The following is a 23,904-nucleotide window of genomic DNA, read 5'->3' as shown; positions in this document are numbered from 1 at the left end:
GGGGACCACCATACCTAAGGAGGGAGAGAGCAGTTGTCAACCAACAAGGGCCCAGCCGGCCTATCCTAGTGATGGAAGCCAATGCTCATGGAGCAGGGCCATCTCAGGGCGGGAGGGCACTGGTGCAGGGCACTAGCAGGACAGGGCGCCTGGCAGCCTCGCCCAGGAGAAGCCTGCCCCCTGCCCCCTGAGTGCAGACATCAGAGGAGCCTCTATGCCAAGGGTGGGAGCAGGTGCAGGGCTCTAGGAAGCCCAGGTACTAAGTCAACTCTGCAGCCTCCTGGGCTCAGATCCACTCGCAGGAGGCACCCTGGCAGCTGCCAAAAGGGAACACACCCCACAACACAGAAGCTCTTTATGGCATGTGGAACATGGGGCTCAGAGGCCCTCTGTGAAAAAGGGGACCCCCACAGAGCCTGGCCTGCAGAGTGCAGACATGTGTGCTCTTGCTCTGTCCAGCCCCTGTGAGGTCAGTGTGCATGGGCTGCAGGGACAGCAAGCTCTTGGGCTCCATCCCTGCCCCTCCCAGTCTGGTCCCTGAATTCACGCTGGCCCTTCGCCTGTTCAGCTTTTCCTCTTCCACACAAGCTGAGACTTTCAGGGCTGACCATCAGTCTCCTGGGGTGCGATGCTTTTCCAGGTGGCTCCCTCTGATCCAGGTGAGGGACAGATCACCTCGAAGCTCTCCCAGGGAAGTACTCTCACAAGGGCTTTGAGAAGGAAGGGGTGTGAGGAGGTCCCAAGGGCTTCCATGGCTGAAGATTCAAGGGTCCAGGCCCCAGAAGTAAATAATCTCAGGGCTGTGTAGAGACAGGCATGGAGGCTCCTGAGACGCACCTCTCTGTGGAGGGGTATCACGTTCTTTGGGCAGTGGCTCCTCGCTGTCCTGTACACCAGCAGGCAATCCTCCTATAGCAACACACCCCTGCTTTATTCCGGAAGGAATTTAAGACCACTTTAGAGACAACATGTGCAAAGTTCTCCTGCAATCGCTTCTATTGCCTCAAGGATTCCCTGGGTGTCTGAGTCAGTGGTCTCAGGTCCTCTGTTCCACTCAGCTTCTTGTCGGCCCATGGAGACCAAGAACAACCCAGCCCTGACAATAAGCTCCTCTCCAGGACTCCAGCACAGGCAAGTGGACTGCCACCACTGCTGGGTCCTCTGGCGGGGAGAAGGGAGTATGAACTGTGGGCACCATGAGGTCGGGGACCAGGTGCTGCGAGGACAAATCCTTACCATGGGAATAGCTGGGGAGCAGATCCACAGAGCACTCCTCCTTGCACCCCTGTACTAACTTTCCACGTTATGGCTTGGATGCAGGCGGCACCCCATGAGTGTGTGGACTGGACCGCGTCTGTCTTGTGAAATCGATGATAGGAAATTAAAAACTACTCATGGAAATGTAAAGCGTTTATTATTGCTATAGTCAAGGCAAAATCTCTGAAAACAATTGGCCTTGATAATGGAAGTAGAATCAGAACCATTATTCATGAGTTTACAGTCTGTTCTCTGCTGTTCGGACATCACGGTTTCACACACAGCATCTACCACGAGACTGACCTTTATTTTATACAAGAGGACGAAGAATGAACTTGGAAGTCACAAAGCATGGCTTAACTACCTCCCTAGTTACCTGACTTCAGACCAATCACTTGCTCTCTGTGAACCTATTTCACCCTGTGTTTTAAAAAAACAAAAAATCAAAACAACAACAACAACAACAACAAAAACCAGGTTGGGAGGCAGAGGGGCCAGACTGAACCCAGCCCCCCTGGAGGAGATAACGTGGGTGAGAACTGTGAGAACATAAATGAAATTGCCCGGGACGCCTGAAAAAGGATACAAAACAGTATTCCTACTAACGGTGTTTATAACCCCTGCAGGGAGGGGCCAGAACCCTCATCATGTAGTCTACACAAGTGGTAGCCTGCATGACAGTCACTGAGCATCTGAAATCTGGGGGCAGGACAAAGGATATTAATGACCAAGTCTCCAAACTCACTGAGGAAGGACCTGGCTTGAAGAGCCATGTAATATGGACCCAGCTTTACCCTAGAAACACTTTGTCAGTTTTATTTTACCTTAATATACATCTGTACACACAGGAATAAAAAGGCTAGTACACAACAATTCCGTGAGTTTTACCTAGTTTCGAGAGTAATGCATGCAGTTACAAATGAGAGGTAGAAACACTGTATTAAAGACCTAAAAATACAAACATCATATAAATAAATGTTCAAATTAACTGCTGGAATTTCATACAGATAAATAAGGTAAAAATTACATTACTTTGTCCAAGTAAAGGAAAAACCATGTTTTTGTCTTTATCAGTACACTAAAATTAGATTAATGCCAAAGAGCTTCTGTGCAATTTGTTGGGAGTTTGGATGATATTATCTAAAAGGATAAAAATAAAAGGGTTAAAACTGGAGAATGGTTTATTCAAGTATTCAAGCAGGTGAGTAAAAAAAAAAAAAAATCAAACGATACACAATGCAGGAGCCATTTCTGGAGAGGTGTTAACTGCCCGCATTTTCCATGACTAGCTATTTGGTGAACTGTCAGGATTAACATGAAACATACACATTAGGCTGGGGAGAGCTGCCCATTTTCCTAAGAGAAGACAAACCTCATTTTTCACTAACTTCATGTCAAAACTCCACATCACCAACGAGCCTTTAAGGTCACCAACTTTGTTTTGGCCCTACGAAAATTCTTGAGGGTATCCTGATTGGTATTTCTTCTAATACTGCCCAAGTAAACCTAGCCTTTAGTAAACCTAGAGATCACAGGCATCAATGCACATTCTGCATGCACAATAAAAAATGCAACCAAAAGCAAACAACCAGCAACTCAAAAATACCACTGAGAAAATCTGTATGTGTAGATGGATAGGTTAAAAAAATGCAAAGGTTCACACAAACACAAGTTTTTACCATTTAAAAGTCCACTAGAGATTACATGTGAATTCTGGAAAGGGTGTGTGTATATAATATAATCAAGTAAAATATTTTAAACAAGTCCATTGTGCCTCAGTTAGTTGTAAATTGCAAAATCCAATACACAGTTGTTTTAATAAATTAGTGCAATATGAAAGATTTTGGAAGATTAACATGTGTCCATATTAGATCAACTAGAAGATTTCACAATTTCTTCCAAGAGCTTTCTTTCAGCTTGTTCTCACGCTAGATCTTCCTGAGCTGTTTAAGGATGCGTGCTCAGATTTAGACAAACCTACCCCAAATAGCAAACTGCCTGGGTGAGATGTAGATTTTACTTTTATACCTCAGCAACTGTGTGGAATTTCACACACTGCTCTGGTAAACTGATTACAGAGCCACTCACTTTGTTTCATTCTTAATTATCCTTAAGAATAACTGCACTGGTGATACTGTTTCTAAGGTACATTTATTTACGGAGTTCAAACTGAGAGCCAAGTGGAATACTCTTGCTCCTGCTTCTACAGAGAAAAGGGAAGGGGTGACGTCTCCAATAAGGCAGATTTCCTACAAGTATGTAGTTTTTGGATTGTTTTTCCTGTTTGAAGTCCTGCTTGTTCTTTGGTAGTCACCAGGTGAGGAACTAGGGTTTCCTGGGGGTGGGGAGACAGAACCCAAGTTTCGATCCCAAACTTCTCTCCCCAGGCCCAGCAATGGTCCGCGGGACAAGCCTGCTGCGGCTCACAGCGTCGCGGTGCTACAGCAGAGTGCTGACAATCTTCTTTCAATACTAGTTTTATCTAGAAATAAAATAATTCAGAACAAAAATCATTTATATTGTCAAAACCAAGGAAAGAAGAACTAATGAAGAAAAATAAGCCCCACCATTAATTCTCCATGTGTATCCTTGTCTCTATACTTTCTTTGGCCCAAAGTTAACGATTCTGAATATTTTTTCTTTTCTGCCTGATAATTGTTAGATGTAACTTCTAGCTCAGTGACGCCCAGTGGCAAAACTTAGATTTGCATGTATAATAAAGGATATTCAGGTTTAACAGCTCACTTGCTCACAGCTGTAATTAATTTTAGAATTGCCATTCCCTTGTGGCTCTTCAAAATGTGGTGCAATCACATATACTCCAGAGGGTCCACCACCGCCTCATCAAAACCAGGGCTTCTTTTGACAAATGGTATCATCATCCTGGCAGTCTATCAATCTCCCCTCTGCTGTATATTCCAGATCTATCACAGAGTCTTCAAAGATCACAGAGTCTTCATAAAATTCTTTAGTCACTAAGAAGCTCATGAGGCTTAAAATAGTTGCATTTATTACTTTTTAACAATAAAAACAAAGTGCTCTCCATATACAAACACACATCTGCCAACACAGTAATGCTGTGTAAAAATCAAAAGCCATCAGTACGTCACAAGCATCATCTCCAATCTTCAACTCTCTCATCATCTAGAAGAAGAAACAGACCACAAAAAGGGTAAGTGATTTGCCCAAAGCCAAGATTCAAACCCAGACAGTATGATGCCAAACTCCAAGCTCTTCCTGCTGCACCTGCAGGAGTCAACTCAGTTGTCATCAGTAAACACACTGGTTTCTAAGTTAACTTACATTTATGTACATTTTCAATATCTGCAGGGTCCTGGAGAATCTTAGTGAGGCCTTCCAAAAGAAGGGCTGCCTTGTGATAACGATAAACAATATCTTCAGTCTGCTGAAACATCTCATCCAGGGCTGCAGACTGAACCTGAAGCCAAGTCGACAGAAACGAGAAGATTCTCAACTTCTCCAAGAAAATACAAATCCATTTGGGCAATGCAGCTTTTAATGGAATCTATCTAAAATTAACACTTTTTTTTAAAAGATTTTATTTATCTATTCATGAGAGATGCAGAGAGAGGCAGAGACACAGGCAGAGGGAGAAGCAGGCTCCATTCCATGCAGTGAGCCTGATGTGGGACTTGATCCCGGGTCTCCAGGACCACAATCTGGGCTGAAGGTGGCGCTAAACCGCTGAGCCACCCGGGCTGCCCGTAAAATTAATACATTTTGACAAAATGATATAATCTACTGAACTATAAAATTCAAAGGTGAGCAATATAAAACAGGACCTTCTTGATGAAAGAGTTATTCTACATTCAAACAAGTCTCGAACTCAGATTCAGGACTCATAAAATTTATACTTCTAAACTGGCTCTTCTGTGACTACACTTAAAAAAAATATTTTAAACATACTTTCACTCTAGGGCAACCTGACATTTCATTCAAGTAGATTTTGTTATAATAAGATAATTAAATGGTGTTAAAAGTCATTTATTAGCTTCTTTTAACCAAATAATTTTCTGGTGTAGTCATTCATTCACTCAGATATATGTGCGGAGCACCTTACCGGGTGCCAGGCACCACACACTGAAGGAGTGTTCACAGTCTAGAGGGACATACAGGCCTGAAAAACATGGCATTCTAATTCCAAGGGACACATGGTCTTATAGGAGGAAGCCCCAAAATGGTACAGAATATATGCTTGGGTGTGTCTAATCCAACATGGAAGGAGGAAAAGATTAGGGAAAGCCTCCAGGAAGTGATGTTTAGGTTGAGTCCTACAGAAGGAGCAGAGGTTAGCCAGGTGATGGGGAAGGTGGGGAGGGGCTTTCTGGAAAGCGGGCTCAGTAGTAGTACTCACACATTGTATTTGAGTTTTCCCAACAGTGTTCTGAAATTAGGCCCCAAAGAGCATTACTTAGAGCAAGTCAGTAAACCAATACTTAATACCCAACCTAACTGCAATTTCAGTGCCTCGGGAATGTAACTTTCAACCATCAACAAGGCATTTCCTGGTCAATAGATCCCTTCCACCACCAATCCCCCTCCACCCCCAGGAGGGCAACTTTGCCTTAAACATGCATTCCTGGCTGGTAAATCCCTTTCTTCTTTTTTATACCCCTCTCTGCCTATAAAAATCCTGTTTTGTTTAGCCCAGCAGAGCTCCCCTCTGCTTGCTAGATGGGATGCTGCCTGATTCATGAATCGTTTAACAAAGCCAATTAGATCTTCAATTTTACTTGGTTGAATTTTGTTTTTTAACATTCTCCTTAATCATTAAATGCCAGGACTGTCAGTAACCCAGAATCCTAATGTACTTGTCAATATCTTCTGTTTCTTCCAAACAATACTTTAATGCCTCTTATGATAAAACAAATAAAATGGGTGCAGAAACTAAAAAGGAAGAAGAAATAACCAACTAGACATAGTGCTAATATCGACGAGCTTGCTATGTAGCCTGGACAAAAGGAGGAACTTATTCAAGTTGTACTGCTCTTATTATCAGAAGAGAAAGGAGCACCATAACTCCTTAGGAGAGGACATTTTTCCTGGCACAAACTTCTAAAAATAATTAATCATATCAAGTCTTAATTCAGTATAGAGTGATAGAATGTACGTTATTTATAGCAATAGTTTAGAGCAAAATAATGTCTATTATTCTTATCAGCAGTTTATATTCCAAAGTTATTTTCCTCTGACTTTTTTGATAATGGCTTTCATAATGAGGGCAAGGGTAATATAACAGTACAACTCAAAGTGGACAAATTTGGGGGGGGGGTGAATTTGTAACGTTAATGTGGCAAAAAATAAGACTGTTCAATAATTTTCCCCCACTTAACCACTTCTTTAACAGTCCCTAATTTTATTTCTACTTCAAAGCAGTTTTCCCACCATGAGACAGAAACAAATCATTTAATAGAATAACCACACAATTGGAAAAGTAAAGTTTACTTTGTACCTATACATAAGTCAGTAAGTAGAGTCTGGGCACATGAATTGGTTAACAGAGTAGTATTTTTTTCTAATGTTTTATTATGCCAAAATTTCTGAAAGAGAAGAAAATGCAGATCCAGCCAAGGTTTTTAGATGCAAAGTATAAAAAGATTAGACTGTGCCTGATGTTAGCAATTTTTAAGAGGTAAAATAAAATGTCACCAAATGTGGTAGCCAATGTTAATGTCACTTCATGTGTTACTTGTGTTAATTACATCTAATTACTCTTTTCGTAAGAGATCGTCACAATGTGTGGGATTTGGGAGTGGTTAAGGGCATAAAGTCTTTTGAAAAGAATAATGGCATGGGGTGCCTGGGAAATGGTTGGTTAAGCCTCTTACTCTTGGTTACAGCTCAGGTCCTGATTTCAGGGTCATGAGATCCAGCCCTGCATTGGGCTTTGTGCTAAGCATAGAGTCTGCTTGAGGCTCTCTCTCCCTCTCCCTCTGCCCCTCCTTCACTAGCTCTCTCAAATAAGTAAATCTTAAAAAAAATAAAAAGGAAAATGTCAAGTGGGTATTCAACTCAAAAGATACTCTTACATAATATTCAACCTTAGAAAGGGTTACCATTTCTACAGCACAATTATAGATGAGTTTCTCTGCAGTCACACTGTTGATTTCATCAATAAATCTCTGTTTGTCAGAGAAGAAGCGATTCAGCTTTTCCGTAAGCTTCTTGCACATGGTGATGCAGAATTTATATCGTTCGTTCAGATTTTTGACAACTGAAAAGAAGTTGAGAACTAATTTTAATTTTCCTCCAAAAGTAAAAAAAGTCACAGTGACATGCACCTTTCCTGCTGATTTTCAAGGATCACTAAATGATCCTTGAAAAAAAAAAAAGGACCAGAAATCAGATTCTTCCATGTGTTCCCTTCCAGTTAAGAAAAAGTTGAAAATAAAGTACCCTGATTGTTCTCTGTATCAATTAAATGGAAACAAAACAAAACAAACAAACAACGAAAAAGCATCCTTGTCCCTTTAAGAATATTAAATAACACAGAATTCCTCATCAAAAACTCTCTTAGTGTAATGGGGAAAAGGGGAGACCTAAGGACCTGTGGGTCCAGTACTGTCACACTCCAGCCATACCTTGTTTCACAGCCGTGGATGGGCTCAGCTTCCCGGACTTGATCTGGGCTTTGGCGAGATGCAGAGAGGCTGCTAACAGCTGTGCCGCTTTCATGTATAACACCAGCTGCTCCACCCGCCTGTACCAGGAAGGCAGCAGAATGTTACTGTGGGAGCCAACATGCCAGACATCTCTACATATCGTGTCACCCTTAAAACAGCATTTCTAAAGAAATATCATTGTCCTCGATGTTTTTAATGCACAAATAACTCCTGAAGGAAAAAGGCTCAGCACAGAAAAGGACATGTGTGTGCGTCTTGAATACAACAGGTATACTCAAAAATCAATACCATCTCTTCATCATCAAATGTCTTTAACAGCATAAGTTACAAGGAAAGGGCAGTGCTACAGTTGCAGAATCTTCAAGTCTTAGCTCACACAGTGAGATCTAGCATAGTGACATAACTTAGAGCTCCCTTGGAGCTTTTCATAAGGAAGTATGATCCCTGGTACGTGACAAGGCCTCCATCTCAGACATGAATGTACAGAAAGCATGAAGAATCTGGATGTGAATGGCAAAGGGGGCACCTACCCCCAGTCTTTGCTTAGTTGGCTGATCTGGTCCACAACCACACTCTCCTGGATCTGGTATAAGGAGACAGCAGATGTGCACAGCTCCGGGTGTCCTCCCCGCACGGCTGTCAGATCCAGCACACATTCAGTGAACGTCAACATCACGTTCAGGTGGCGTAAGGTGTCTGTGTGTTCCCGCTGTGGCAAAGCCAATTTGTCTTAGAAATTTGCAGCTAAGAAACAGCACACACACGTATTTCTGTATATAAACCATGGCCAATGCTACTGTGTTTCAATATACTTATGAATATCAGGATGAGCAAAACAGACTAAGAGTTTTAAGTTTCAGAAAACTAGTAAGAAAATAAACAGACGTGAAACAAAATGTGGGTGTGTGCATATGTATGGATGAGAGCAGCCACAAAATTGTTTCAAAGATATGAGGTCACTGTGCTTTCACCACACACACACACACACACACACACACACACACACACACACAAAACCCCTAAACAATGAAGTCAACATACATGAGACAAAACATGACAAAATAAATACCAGGATTATAAGGACATTCTGCACACTAAACCATACTTCTTGATAGTTTTGTTAACTCAACTGACTTATTAAAGCATTCAGAGATGCTTTAATTTCTGGTAGGCTTTCAGTTCACAGTGATTCCTAATACCAAAGCTCTAAATTTCTGTAAACTGTTCGATTAGTTAAAAACAGGAGTAGAGGTAGACATAATAGCATGCATTAAAAATGGGTATTCTAAAATTAATGTTGTTTTGAAATGTTTTTAGCTCTAAATGTTTCCTGAAAGAAACATTAGTAAGACTAAGCTTCTCATTCTCCCTTTATCATTAAAAAAGGATGTGAACCATTTTCCTAGAGAAAGAAGATTAACTTCCCAATTAACTTTGGAAAGTCCCTCTGCTCTCTGACAGCATACTGGACTATATATTCCACTACAGCAGAAAAATGTATTTTGGAAAACACTTTGTGTCTAAAAGATGGACACTGAAAAAACTCTGACAACTGCTTTTCCAATTTTAGGACTGGATTACACATGTTCGAAATTACTACTAAATTTACTATAAAATCATTAATAAATTTTGCATGCAACATTTTATAACTTTTATGTGAAATACTTAATTCTCATTCACACAAAAGAGAAATGTTAGAGGTCCAGCATGGAGAGAGAACTTCTCTATTGGTCTGGAGAACTGACCATTTAAATTTGAAGCGCAAGCTATGTTAGCACTGTGACCAGGGGTGAGGACACAGTGCAAGCCGCAGAATACTGCCCTGAAGCCAAGAACTTAATGGTCTTTGGAGTCATAAAATTAATTTCTCTTGTTCTAAACCAGTGTTTAGAATGTTTCTGATTATGATGTGTTTTTCCCCGTAGAACTGGCTCCATGGACAGAATGTGCTGGTCTACAGATGTGAGCACCTGCTTGGCAGGTTTATTTCTCAGCGTGACTAATCTGGCGTTATGCTGTATTACTTTTTTAAGCCTGGATGTCATTATCTTTATCTTAATGAAGAAAAGCAAGCATTGAAAAAAAAAGTTATGGTTTTAGGACAGGAATATGCTTTATAAGTCCTGTAAGTAGTAAAACAACTTCAGATGAAAATCTGTGTGTGTCACTTCCTATCAAGCAAAGCTTGTTCTGGATGAGTTGTCACTGTCAACACTATTCTGAAATTTTGTCAGCAATGTTTTTCAAATAGGAAAGACAAGTTAAAAGAAAAAAAAAAAACTTGAGAACTTTTGAGAGTATTTTGTTCTTTCCTCATCCCTAGAACCCCCTTTGGTGGTCTCCACATTACAGGGACACGCCCCAGTGGTCTCTTCTCTACCTCCATCAGTGTTTCCTCTGGCAGTTCGGGGGCCTCAAAGGTGATGAGCCCCTCTAGGCTGGGGGGTGAAGCACCATGAGGCATGTATCTCAGGCCGGGAGCTGCCTCTGCTCCTGGAGGGGAAGACCCCAGGCATGGCCCCAGCGGAGGGGAGCCCACACACACGCGGCCACTTGCAGAGCATACGGAGCCTCCGGAGCTGCTGGAGCCGGCTGCGAGGAGACAAGACAGGCGGTGCGGGCCCGCAGTGAGCACAGGCTGGGGCTTCTGGGTCGGCCAGCCCCTTCCACTGCCCACCCCTTGACACCCCCCCCCCCCACTAGCCGCCAACCCCACCCACCAGCCCCGGCCCCGCCCACTAGCATCGCCAGCTCCCCCCACCCACTAGCCAAGGGACTGAGGAAATGTTAAAGGTAAAGTCACTGACCCCTCACGGGAGCATATGAATAGGTTTTATTTTTCCAAGTTCACCTTTACTCCTTGTTGATACGTGTATTTCGGAGACATCATCATGGCTAGCTTTAAACAAGTTTATAGCATACACATTTCTCCCTGTTGCTCCACAGTCCTCATCATCATAAAGTGCAGCAGATGCATAGCCGTTCACTAAATTTATACATGTGATGATTGTCTGGAGGATTTATACTATTTCTGATTTTTATATCACAAATAACACTATATTGAAATCCAAAGTTTTCCCTTCTTTTGAATGATTCATTTGTGATAAGTACTCTGAAGTGATATTATAAACAGGAATGGGATTACCACAGATCAGATGTTACATTTTCAGAGCTCTTGGTAAGAACTGTCACACTACTTTCTACAGCAGCTGGGAGTAGGGACGCAGATCCCACCAAACCTCAGCAACGCTGAGCATTAAATCTTAGTGTTGGCTTCCTTAATGGTATAAAATGACCCTTTCTGAAAACGATATTTTATTATTATTTAATACTTTTAATAATCTGAAGAACAAGATTATTGGCTCTACTTCCTCTCTCATTATCTATTTATAATCCTTTGCTTATAAATCTCCTGACATCTTGATTGGTAACTTAGGTAGCATCAGAGAATTTAAAGAACACAAAGTACAACATAGAAAATGATGCCAATGGCAGCTAATTTCAAGTCCAATCTAAATACTTTCTTAATTTGGGGTATTAATAACCTATCTATAGAGCATGGATGATAAAAGCAACCTACTGGCCTATATAAATGGAAGTAGGATTAAGTGCAAAGATTAGGACCCAAAATACAAAAACAGGTAAAACTGAAGTTTCTAAAAGAACAGAGCAAAGATAAACAACCATCTACCGTTTCAAAAAATTTACCACAAGTATTAAAATAAGCCATAAATAAATAAATAAATAAATAAATAAATAAATAAATAAAATAAGCCTTTAATAGAAGAAGCACCATACATGCATAGCTGCTTTGCCATAGAGAACTCACATTTATATTACATTGCTCTAATAGTATGTATTATTATAAATACATAGTACTTTTATAAAGTTTCTTTTCCCCCCACAAATAAGGCCCCATTTATACCTTTTAACGCTATAAAGTAAAGGAAATGATGATCTCAATGTCATTGGTAAAGGAACTGAAGTCCACAGATGTTAAGGACTTGTCTAAGTCACATCATTAGGTCATTGACAGAACACTCCACTCCACAAACACCAGCCAAAATGATAATAAGACAATTCTTCACCTGAGGTTGTTCTTGTTCGAAGGACCATATGGGTACAAGTGGGGGCCGTGGCACTGTGTGGAGGAGATCCTACAGTGAACAGGACAGCCCTGGAACTTGCTGCTGTTCCTATAGGAGGTGCCAGTACACCACCACAAGCTCCTGCAGGGGCTACAGTGAAAATTTACAAAAATGTTACATTGCTTCCATAGTGTTTATATTTGAGGGTGGGATTATAGGGAGACCTTCACTTTTGTATTAGGGTTTCTGAGTTTTTGGTTTTTTTAATATTAGGTATTTTTTACTCTTAAAATCAGAAATTTGACACAGATCTCCATTAATAGTATTTCACAGTAATCTCTTCTTGGATGTGAACCTTCTTCACACCAAAGCTTTTTATTCACAGTTGCTTCCATATACTTCTAAAGGACATGAGCTGCAGTCACACCTGTTGAGGATCACTCGAAAAAGTGGAAACCAAGAACTTGGAATAAAAATGTGAGGGAAAGCCGAAGGGAGATCAGGAGTCTCCACAGTATAAGAGCTTTAAAAGAGAGAGAAAGTTAAGTCGAAGTACATATATGCCTTGAACTGCAGCCATCCACCTGTCAGGAAGGAATGGAAAGGGCTCAATGTCAGAGGGGCCTGATGGGCTCAGCATGGCCTGAAGGGAACAGAAGGTGAAAAGCCTCTCTCCACCAAACTAAGCAGAATCAATAAAAGTTGTTCAAAGCTTTTTCACACTCATGCATCTCAAAAACATTACATTTCTGAGGACGCAGAATGGAGGCAGGAATTAACAACACAAACCACAAATTTAAAAGTAGATACAGGGCAGCCCTGGTGGCTCAGCGGTTTAGTGCCGCCTACAGCCCAGGGCGTGATCCTGGAGACCAGGGATCGAGTTCCACGTCAGGCTCCCTGCATGGAGCCTGCTTCTCCCTCTGCCTGTGTCTCTGCCCCCCTCTCTCTCTTTCTCTCTCTCCTCTCTGTGTATTCTCATGAATAAATAAGTAAAATCTTTAAAAAAAAAAAAGTAGATACACTCAACCAGATATAGAAAAAACTGCCATCAGTGTCCATGGAGCTCTGTCCAACAGAGACTAAATTTGAAGTATCTAATTTACAACAGAACAGAGAGTTCATAAAAATCTTCTAGGGAGCAAGGGAACATTAAGTGGAAATTAATTAAATAGTATATCTATTGTTACATAAGATGTACAAAATGACATATTCTCTCTATGCAGTATTGTTATGATTTTATTTTAGTAGGTACAGATGTATTTAAAGACGGTCATGAATATATTTTAAAAGCCAATGAGGTGGGGGATCCCTGGGTGGCTCAGCGGTGTAGCGCCTGCCTTTGGCCCAGGGCACGATCCTGTAGTCCCAAGATCGAGTCCCACGTCGGGCTCCCAGCATGGAGCCTGCTTTTCCCTCCTCCTGTGTCTCTGCCTCTCTCTCTCTCCCCCTATCATGAATAAATAAATAAATCTTAAAAAAAAAAAAAAAAGCCAATGACGTGGAAGCAGCTGGGTAGCTCAGTGGCTGAGCATCTGCCTTTGGCTCAGGTTGTGATCCTGGGATCTAGGATCCACTCCCACATCAGGCTCCCTGCAGGGAGCCTGCTTCTCCCTCTGCCTCTCTCTCAGCCTCTCATGAATCAATAAAAAAAAAAATCTTAAAAAAAAAAAAAAAGCCAATGACAGTGTCTTTTTAAGGTCTTAAGTTTTTCCTACTATCAATAGTTTTTATTTTCAGAAACAGAAACTTCCTGATTAGAAGGAGAAATCTGTAATTTCAAATGATGATAATAAAGTTCATGTTGAAAACGGAAGAGAAAAAGGGGATAAAAATGACCAAAGATGTATTCCATGCTTAGGTATTGTTAAAGGAGAAAAATCTAGTTTCACATATACAAACTTGGACTTAAATTATAACATATATTCCTGCAGAACTTACAAGCCCTATAAATTTAAATTTAATTTTAAAGGAGGACAAGACATGATATGGTCTTTCAAACAAGCGATTTTCAAAAATTGTCCCAATTCCTAGGGACTGATTTCTGGTGAAAAACATGGAGAACAAGACTTTCACAATGGCAGTGTAAAGTGTAGGAGCAACACAACCTGCTTCTCAGTGAAACAACCATAACTGGTGAAAATTATTTAAGATTATGTATTCCTTTAAGGGGAGGGTAGAATACATGCTGAGGGAGGGATAGTCTTAAGGAGACTTGGTGCTAAGTGCAGAGCCCAACACGGGGTTTCATCTCACGACCCTGAAATCACAACCTGAGCCAAAACCAAGAGTCAGACACTTAATCGACTATGCCACCCAGGTGCCCTGATGAAAATTATTAAAAAAAAAAAAAACCAACAACCACCTAGGGGCACCTGGGTGGCTCAGTCAGTTGAGCATCTGACTTGATATTGGTTCAGGTCATATTCTCAGGTTCATAAGATTGAGCCCCACGTTGGGCTCTGTCCTGGGTATGGAGCAAGCATATGCACACGCTCTCTCTCTCTCTCTGTCCTGGGTATGGAGCAAGCATATGCACACGCTCTCTCTCTCTCTCTCTCTCTCTCGCCCTCTCTCTGTCGCTAAAGAAATAAAAACAAAACAAAAACAAAAAAAAACCCCACAATCATTTAAAGGCCTATAAAATGTGAGAGCATGCAGAAATGAAACATTTATTCAAGAATATCTACCACAACTCATTAAGAACTGTCTCCACCCAGCTCTTACTTCTAGGGTGGAACCAAGGCCAAGAGATGAAATACTAGAGTTCTTACTGTCTTCACTCAGTTCACTTTGCCTGGCAGAGGTTTCATGCCAATAGAGACAAGCCAAGAAGACCAGAGGCTTCCACCTCATCCAGCACCCAGTCCAGAAGGCAGGGGAGTCACTCTAAAAGAAATGGGCCACTGTCCTCACACCTAGCTCTAGAGTAATGGTGCGCAAGATTTTCCAAGGGGGTGGAGGAGGCAGAGACAAAATACTGAAATCTTCCCCAAGGAAATGGACTTTATTTGAGATAGATCATGAGAAAGTTCAGGCCTAAGAGCACTGTCAAAAACAATGAAGATTTTGGTGATACACAAGTAAGAGGAGGCTGGTAGCTCCATGAGCACAACAAACTAACAAACAGACCATCTAGATAGAAGCCTAACAGAGAGAACTAGGGAAAGAAACAGCTAAGAAGAGCCCTCCTACAGTCAGAACAAGGCTGAAAGAAGATTGGCTCCAAAGACTACTTTTGCAAAAGGTCCAAAATGTAATCAGATAAGGCCGTGGAACAATTTCTGTCTCCACAATTTATTGTTAAAAACAATAGAGCACTCAGTGGATAAGTACTAGAGGTCACCAGCTGGGTGTGATGCCAACAGAGGCAGACAGCCTGAGAGACCAAAGAAATAGAGTCCTGTGAAAGCCACTGTCATCCCAGGGCAACTGTACACAGGTCAACACTGTGCCCTCTGAAGACTGAGGCCAGAGACTTCACACTACAAGGCAGACAGTTTTCACTGAAATAGTCCAGCCAAGACTAAACAAATAAACAAGCTCAAACCAACAAGTTAAAGGGTGAGAGTCCCTGAAGGAATCGGAATCCAGAACTGCTACAAAAAAATATTATATAAAATATTTTAAAATTTATATAAAGTATAAAATATCTAGTTTTAAACTTGGTATGTGCAAATAAACAGTGAAGAGTGACCACATATAGCAAGAAAAATAAACAGAAACTACTCCTGAGAGTCAAAATTAGCAGATAGACTTCAAAGCAGCTGTTTTAAACATCTTCAAGTAACTAAAGGAAACCACAATTTAAAAAGTAAAGGAAGACCTTATACCTGTCAGAATACCTAAAATCAAAAAGACAAGAAATAACAAGTGTTAGTGAGGATGTGGAGAAAAAGGAATCCTTGTGCATGGCTGGTGACAGTGTAAATTGGCACAGCCACTGTGGAAAACAGTATCAAGATTCCTCAAAAATTTAAAAATATAAATGCCATATGATCCAATTAAGTTCACTAGTGGGTATTTGCCCAAAGAAAATGGAAACACTAATTCAAAAAGATATATGTACCCCTCTATTTAATGCATTATTTATGATAGCAAAGATATGGAAGCAACCTAAGTGTCCATCAACAGATGAATAAAGAAGATGTGTGTGTCTTACTGATACAGTGGAATATTAGTCATATAAAAGGATGAGATCTTGCCATTTGTGACAACATAGATGGATTCAGAGTGTATTATGCCCAAGTGAAATAAGTCAGACTGAAAAAGACAAATACCATATGATTTCAGTCATATGTAGAACCTGAAAAACAAAACAAATGAATAAACAAACAAGCAGAATCAAACCTATAAATACAGAGAACTGATGGTTGCCAGAGGAGAGGGGTGGAGGGAAAGGCAAAATGGGTGAAGAGGAGTAGGATATATACAGGCTTGCAGTTATGGAATGAGTAAATCATGGGAATAAAAGGTACAGCATAAAGAATTAGATATTGTAATAGCGATGTATGGGGCAGCTACACTTGTGGTGAGCACAGCATAACACTGAATTACTGCATTGTATATCTAAAACTAATGTAACATTGTATGTCAACTATATTCAAATAAAAAAATTTAAGTATGATAATAATGTCTCATCAAATAGAGAATATCAATAAAAAGAAATTATAAAAAAGAACCAAATACCAATCTGTGAGCTAAAAAGAACTGTAACTGAAATTAAAAATTCACTACAGAGGTTGAAGAGCAGATGTGAATTAGAAGAAGAAAGAATTCACGAACTTCAAGATAAATCAATTGAGATTGTGCAATCTGAAGCACAAAGAGAAAGAGAGCCTCAAAGAACTAGGAGACACCACTAAGTATACCTATGCATAATGTGTATTATATACATGATGGGGGTACCAGGAAGAGAGGAGAGGCAGAAAAAAGCAGGGAAAAAAAATCCAAATAAATAATGGCTGTGACCTGCTTTGATTGACTTCTTGCGGATGGTGATTTTACAGTGCAGAATACCTGGGGCAGCTGGGTGGCTCAGTGGTTGAGTGTCTGCCTTTGGCTCAGGTCATGATCCTGGGATTCCAGGATCAAGTCCTGCATCAGTCTCCCTGCAGGGAGCCTGCTTCTCCCTCTACCTATGACTCTTCCTCTGTGTCTCTCATGAATAAATAAATAAAATCTTAAAAAAGAAGAAAGAAAGAAAAAGAAGAACAAAGGTGGAGGACTCATATTTCCTTGGTTACTATGAAGGTATAGTAATCAAGGTAGTATGGTGCCAGCATAATAGACATAGACTACTATGAAACAGAATTAGGAGTCCATAAATAAACATGTTTACAGTCAATAGACTTATAAGACTGACAAAACAATTCGATGGAAGAAAGAATAATCTTTTCAATGAACAGTGCCAAGACCACTGAATATCCATACACAAAAGAATAAAGCTGGACCTCTACATCACATCATCCATAAGAAGTCAGTCAAAGCAGATCACAGTAAGATCTAAGAACTAAGATCTAAGAACTAAGGTATAAAACCCTCAGAAGAAAATATATAGAGTTAGGCCAAGAATCAGATGTTATTTGTTTTTTAAGATTTTATTTATTTATTCATGAGAGACACAGAGAGAGAGGCAGAGACATAGGCAGAGGGAGAAGCAGGCTCCAGGCAGGGAGCCCGATGTGGGACTTGATCCGGGGACTCCAGGATCACGTCCTGAGCCAAAGGCAGAAGCTTAACTGCTGAGCCATCCGGGTGTCTCAAGATCAGATGTTACTTAAAAAGGGGTATCTAGGGAAACTCAAAAACAATGGAGAAAAGTTTAGTCTGCACTTACTGCTATAGTAAACACTAAGCAAAGCCAAACTCCTAGCCAGGAAAACAAAAAGCCTCATTCTATTTAACTCAATTCCTTTTATCCAATATATCGTGTCAGGCTTTATTAAAAAAAAAAATTAAAAGACAAATTGAAAGGTAAATATAGTTTGATGAGACAGAGCAACCATCAGAACCAGACCCACGTATAGCACAGATTGGAACTGTCAAACTAGAAATTTAAAATAAGTATGATTAATACGCTGAGGGTCTAATGGAAAAAGTAAACAACATGTAAGAATGGGTGGATAACATAAGAAAAGAGATGGGAACTCTACAAAAGAACCAAATGGAAATGTTCTAAATCAAAATCACTGAAACAGAAATGAATAATGCATTTGTTGAGCTCACCAGAGATGGACATAGCTGAGGAGAGAATCAGTTAACCTGAAAATGTGTCAGTATGAATTTCCAAAACTGGAAAGCAAATACAAATAAGAATGAAAAACTGAATATTCAAGAACTGTAGAACACTACAAAATGTAACATACACTTAATAGGACTATCAGAGGGGAAGAAAGAGAGAAAGGAAGAGAAGAAACATATGAAGTAGTAATGACCGAGAATTTTCCAAAATTAATGACAGAACTAAACCACAGATCCAGGAAACTCAGAAAACACCACGCCAGAGGAATACAAAAAAAATTATACCTACACATATCATATTCAACTGCAGAGAATCAAACACAAAGAAAAAATCTTGAAAGAAGCCAAAGAAAAAACACCTCACCTATAGAGGAAGAAGGGTAACAATTACATTGGACGTCTCTTCAGAAACCATGCAAACAAGAAAGAGTGGAGTATTCTCTTTGGATTAGAAATCATGTTCAATCAGATATTTGATGGTCCAGATATTCCTTCTTTGGACACTAATGGGAGAGTCAATAATTTAAGTGTATATAATAATCATGGGGGGAGTTTGTTAAAAATACAGATTCCTAGAATCCATTCCTAGAAAATCCAGTTAAACAAGTCTAGGTCATGGCCTACAACCAACCCTTTGGGTTTGTCTTTTTTTTTTTTTTTTTTTTGGACAAGTAGTCCAAGTAATCTAGATGTGGGTCTGTGGATATAAGAGTCCTGAAACAACTATGAAATGCCAAGGGATCTCAGTGACCTATGGTTGTTTTTGTTTTTATAGGTTCTACTCACTGTATTAAGAAATGCTCAAGAGTACGTGTGTTTTTAGCTAACTTTGGGCAGTTTTAGCCTACCAATAAAAACCAATCTTGGGTCAGAATTCCTTCTAACTCATAACTGATGATCATCAAGATACCTCAACAAGCACCCCCTGTCTTGATGTGCTGAGAAAGAAGATAAAATGGCAGGGGGTGGGTGAAGAAATCTGGGTAAGAGTCTGAACAGTCAACAGAAGCAGATAGGTAAAATAATTACTTCCTCCTGCCCTCCAACCCAGCCAAAGATGTCCATGTCTTAGCGCCTGAAACCTGTGAATAGGCTACATTACATGGCAAAGGATAAAGTTGCAGATGGAACCAGAATTGGTTATCACCTGACCTTAAAACAAAGAGATTATCCTAGATTACTCAATGGGTCCAATGTAATTACAAGGGTCCTTTAAATGTGTAGAATAGGAATGCAGAAAGTTGGACTCTAGATTGGCCATTGTCAGCTTTCAAGATGGAAGAGGACCCCCAAGCCAAGGAATGAGGGCAGTCTCTAGATGCTGGAAAAGGCAAGGAAATGCATTCTCCCCTAGAGCCTCCAGAAGGAGTGCAGTCTTGTCAACATACTGATCTTAGCCCAGTGAGACCCACTAGAGGCCTCTGACCTGCATGATAATAAGTATCTATTGTTTTAAACCACCATATTTGTGCTATGGCAACAATAATAGCAAATTAATGCACATACTAACAAATTACCTGCCTAGAAAAAAGCATATTTTTCTTACCTATATCCATTGGTCGTTCTGTATTTAAACTGTCTGTGCTGCCCTGATGTCCACCTAAAGGTATCTTCACTTGTTGATCTGATAATTTCCCAGTACTGACAGATCTAGAATGAAAAATAATGTTCATAATGGAAATGTATACTTTAAAAGCCCAGACTTTTAGACAATAAGGGGGATTTCAGCCGAACCACAAAAGGGTTAATGGAAGTCAGAGAATAAGGAGATAAAAAATAGATACTAGACAATTCAAGGCAAAGATGAACTTCAATAAACCAAACAAAAAGCAGACATAGAACATTCAGGAAATTTAGTTACAGCTCTGTATTCACAGTTACAGGAAGCACCAGTGGTTTTCAAAGTCTCTAAATGTATACAGTTCATATCATTAACCCATGGCATAACCCAGCTACTAAACTCATTTGGTTTGGTTTGTCTTTATAATAGAAATATATATACTATTACAGTTTTCCCATTGAAGGCTGGAAGAGGGGACACTTGGGTGGCTCAGTGGTTGAACGTTTGCCTTCAGCTCAGGGTGTGATCCCAGGGTCCTGGGATGGAGTCCCATTTTAGTCTCCCCACAGGGAGCCTGCTTCTTCCTCTGCCTATCTCTGCCTCTCTTTCTCTCTCTCTCATGAATACATAAAATCTTAAAAAAAAAAAAAAAAAAAGAAAGAAAGAAAAAGAAAGAAAGAAAGAAAGAAAGAAAGAAAGAAAGAAAGAAAGAAAGCAAGCTGGAAGGAAATGGTATCTTTTACCTGCCAAACACTGCTTTGTTCTGCTGTTCAGGCTTCTGCCTCTCACTTCCTTGAACTAAGAGACAATGAGAGCATTCCCGTGGGTCATTCCCATCTTTAGACTGCCCTTCAGTAGGTCCATGACGAGTAACCAAGGCTAGCAGGTTGGAAGATGCTTGAGTTTTAGGTATTTTGAAAGGAGCTGTGGTCTAAGGAAACATACGTAAGCTGATTACTATGATGTATGCAGCACTCAGAATTGTCAGGCTGAGCGACACAGCAGTCAGAATATAAGTCGGACCTGGATTCACATATGGACTCTTCCTCTGTGACCTTGGACAGTTCATTCACACTCTCTAGCCTCAATTTCCTTTACTTGGGAATAAGTGGGATAATGTATATAAAGCATTTAGCAAGTAAAGTACTTAGACTGTGCTTGACACATAGCAAGTCCTCATTACATTGTAGCCGTTCTCATCATGAACCTTTCCCATAAGTACAGTAGTCCCTGTATCCATGGTTTCACTTTCTGTGGCCACGCTCAATATGGAAGCAGGTGATCCTCCCTCTGATGTATCATCAGGAGGTCATTGGTAGCCTAACACTCGGTCACATGTCTACACCACTCACATCATTTCATCTCATCATGCAGCGAGGTTGCCACCTCAATCCCCACAACAGGAAAGGTGGCTACAGCACAAGAAGGTATTTTGAGAGAGACAACATTCACATAACTCTTGTGGCATACTGTTACAACTGTTCTATTTTATTATTATTGTTAATTAATCTCTTACTGTGCCTAACTTCTAAATTAAACTTTATCATACTATCTGCGGTTCCAGATTCCACCCACTGAGGGGCCTGGAACATACCCCCTGGGGACAAGGGGGACTACTGTACTGACTAGTTCACGATCTGCTGTTGAGAGTCCAGCTAAGCTACTCCACAGTACTGCTGACTGCATCCATTTTGTGTGGCCACGTGGCCCGCAGGGACCTTCAACTGACACTAGCCCCTCAGGCAAGCACAGGCCCTGGAGAGCAGCCTGTAGGTGAGTAGATGTTAAATTCTGGATATGACTCCCCCTGGTGGTCTAAAGTCTCCCTCTGTGTGTCGCACGCATAAAACTCCTATGGAGTGTACCAGAATCCCATTCTGTGGTTTGAATGGATCAATCCAGCTTTAGATCAGGAACCCCAAAGCACTCCATCCCCAGACCCTAATAAAGGTATGTGCCGCAGGTCCTCTCTCTGTCTGCTCGTGCCTTGACATCCTTGTGTGGCCTCTCAAGGCATGCCAGATACTTCTGCCTGGACATGTGAGTAGTGGACTTCTCTATTTCAGTTTCTCTTGTGGTCTGCTGCTGAACCTGAGCTCACCATCTGGCACCCTGTGTTCCATTTAATAAATGGTAATTTAACAAAGTCATTACACCAACAAAAGAGTTTAATAAAACACACCTTAGTAGGAGAGCCAATGATGGTCGGTAAAGGAGTTTTAAAGAACCAGTCAGAACTCCGAGGAGAGGACCCCATGTGCTTGGTGGGAGAGGTTCCAAGGCTGCCAGGCCGACTGGGCTGGGGGGAGTAGCTGTACCCAGTCCCAGCATGGGATGGGCACACAGGGTCCGAGTGCTGCTTTCTGAGTTTCTGCTTGTTCTGGTAGATGTCGGTGAGGGTAGGGGCGCTCTGCAGTCTAGCGCCCAACAGGAGAGGCTGTGGTGACTGAGCCTGTGGCACTGGAGAACCTACCAAGGATGTGCATGCATGTTAACCCAGCATGCAGGGAAGACACTTGAGAAGACAATTCTTACAATGAGAATTCTAATGAATGTCATGTTCTTCAGGAAATATTTTAAAAACTATGTATCTGACAAGAGACTGTTGTGGGGCATCTTTTACAAAACAGCGACAAGCACACTGTCATTGGTATTCTCAGGAGACAGAAGGTAATGGTGATGGGTGTGTTGGCTGCTTTTGTCAGCAGCCAGCAGATAACTCAGATTAATGGATGGTCTGATTAGCACAAAAGGGAACTGTATCATAAATGGCCAGAGTTAATAAAAACTACAAAAACCTATGCTGGACAAAATGATTTCTATTTTTTATGTATGTACTTGGGGATATTAATGTATTACTCTCTTTTCTCATATAAGCAGCTAAAAGAAACTTTCCAGAATAACCTTTTATCTAAATACATAATACATTTTTCTGGGATTTTATTTTACTTGTCTAAAAAGGTTATAAGCATATATGGATAATTTATTCATTTTTATCAGTTTCATTAATGAAATTCATTTAACCTAAAGTGTCCATATTCTCTACAAAGAAAACACCTGTCCACAGATACTGTTGCCTCTTAAGGGGACACCATATTAAAAGCCCTAGAAATAGGCTCTTGATCTGGTGAACAGCTGGCAACAGCAAGAGAATTCCCCCACACAAACCTTGTTATTGCCATCTTCAGGTCTACTAAGTAAGGCTGGAGCTACAGTTACAAATTCTTTGGAGCTTCTTGCATGACAAATTACCACTAATAATGGTAAGGACATATAACCATAATCTTCCCCAAAATGAAATCGGAACTTTTGCTACTAACCACTCCTAGCTTAATCTCATCCTAAATCTGGTATTTAATATTTCAGAACTGGGTTCTGCCATGTATGTATACGTATATATGCATATAAATATGCACACACAAATAAAATTAGTAGCAAAATGTTATAAATCTGGAGAAAGTTATTGAAGATTTTTAGGGAAACATGAAATATGAAAAACTAAGAGTGCTTTTCTCAGTGACACAGGATTCCTTTAATTGGCCAACTCCTCAAATGCACATATAATAAAATTTGACTTATAACAGTGTGATTTGCACGGATCTTTTCAGGAGTATATATATTTTACATTAAAGCAAATAAACTTGGGAATCCTGGGTGGCTCAGTGGTTGAGCGTCTGCCTTCAGCTCAGGTTGTGATCCTGGGGTTCTGGGATCGAGTCCCGCATCAGGGTCCCCGCATGGCGCCTGCTTCTCCCTCTGCCTGTGTCTCTGCCTCTCTCTGTGTGTTTCTCATGAATAAATAAATAAAATTTAAAAAACTAAAATTAAAAAATAAAAAGAATAAAGTAAATAAACTTCTATATTTCTTGTTTATCTCATGCTAACTGGTTGTTCTTACCAAGAATAGTATTAATTAAAGGAATGAAATTTCCCTTTCTAGATTGATTTTCATTATCTATGAATTTTTATCTCAGTTACTTAATTCCCAAGACTTATTTTCATAAAAGAATCAGATACCCAAAAGGAGATATTTGATTGACTATATGATATGCTAAAACAGACCAAGATTCTAAAAAGTAGGACAACAGAATATTTTGTATCAGTTCTATTC

General features: G+C 40.4%; 1 protein-coding gene across 3 annotated transcripts in view; it reads right to left on the bottom strand.

Annotated features, from left to right (window-relative positions):
- Nucleotides 1-1,397: 1,397 nt before the first annotated feature.
- ULK2 (unc-51 like autophagy activating kinase 2) overlaps nt 1,398-23,904 on the bottom strand; it is an 81,942-nt gene continuing 59,435 nt past the window's right edge. The window contains exons 18-28 of one of the 3 annotated variants that reach the window (XM_072730480.1): nt 21,976-22,262; nt 20,537-20,724; nt 19,779-19,882; nt 11,990-12,139; nt 10,753-10,887; nt 10,282-10,493; nt 8,432-8,610; nt 7,860-7,978; nt 7,335-7,492; nt 4,561-4,696; nt 1,398-3,739 (exon numbers count right to left, since the gene is read on the bottom strand). In XM_072730480.1, the coding sequence (XP_072586581.1) occupies nt 3,681-3,739; nt 4,561-4,696; nt 7,335-7,492; nt 7,860-7,978; nt 8,432-8,610; nt 10,282-10,493; nt 10,753-10,887; nt 11,990-12,139; nt 19,779-19,882; nt 20,537-20,724; nt 21,976-22,262 (1,727 nt within the window). In that variant the 3' untranslated portion in view covers nt 1,398-3,680. The remainder of the gene's footprint in view (nt 3,740-4,560; nt 4,697-7,334; nt 7,493-7,859; nt 7,979-8,431; nt 8,611-10,281; nt 10,494-10,752; nt 10,888-11,989; nt 12,140-19,778; nt 19,883-20,536; nt 20,725-21,975; nt 22,263-23,904) is intronic. The other 2 variants (XM_072730478.1, XM_072730479.1) reach the window with 2 other exon arrangements.

Source organism: Vulpes vulpes, chromosome 12 (genome assembly GCF_048418805.1).
Source record: "Vulpes vulpes isolate BD-2025 chromosome 12, VulVul3, whole genome shotgun sequence".
In the NCBI taxonomy this organism is placed as follows: domain Eukaryota; kingdom Metazoa; phylum Chordata; class Mammalia; order Carnivora; family Canidae; genus Vulpes; species Vulpes vulpes.
Note: the sequence above shows the minus strand (reverse complement) of the source record. Positions and strands in the feature narration are given on the sequence as shown.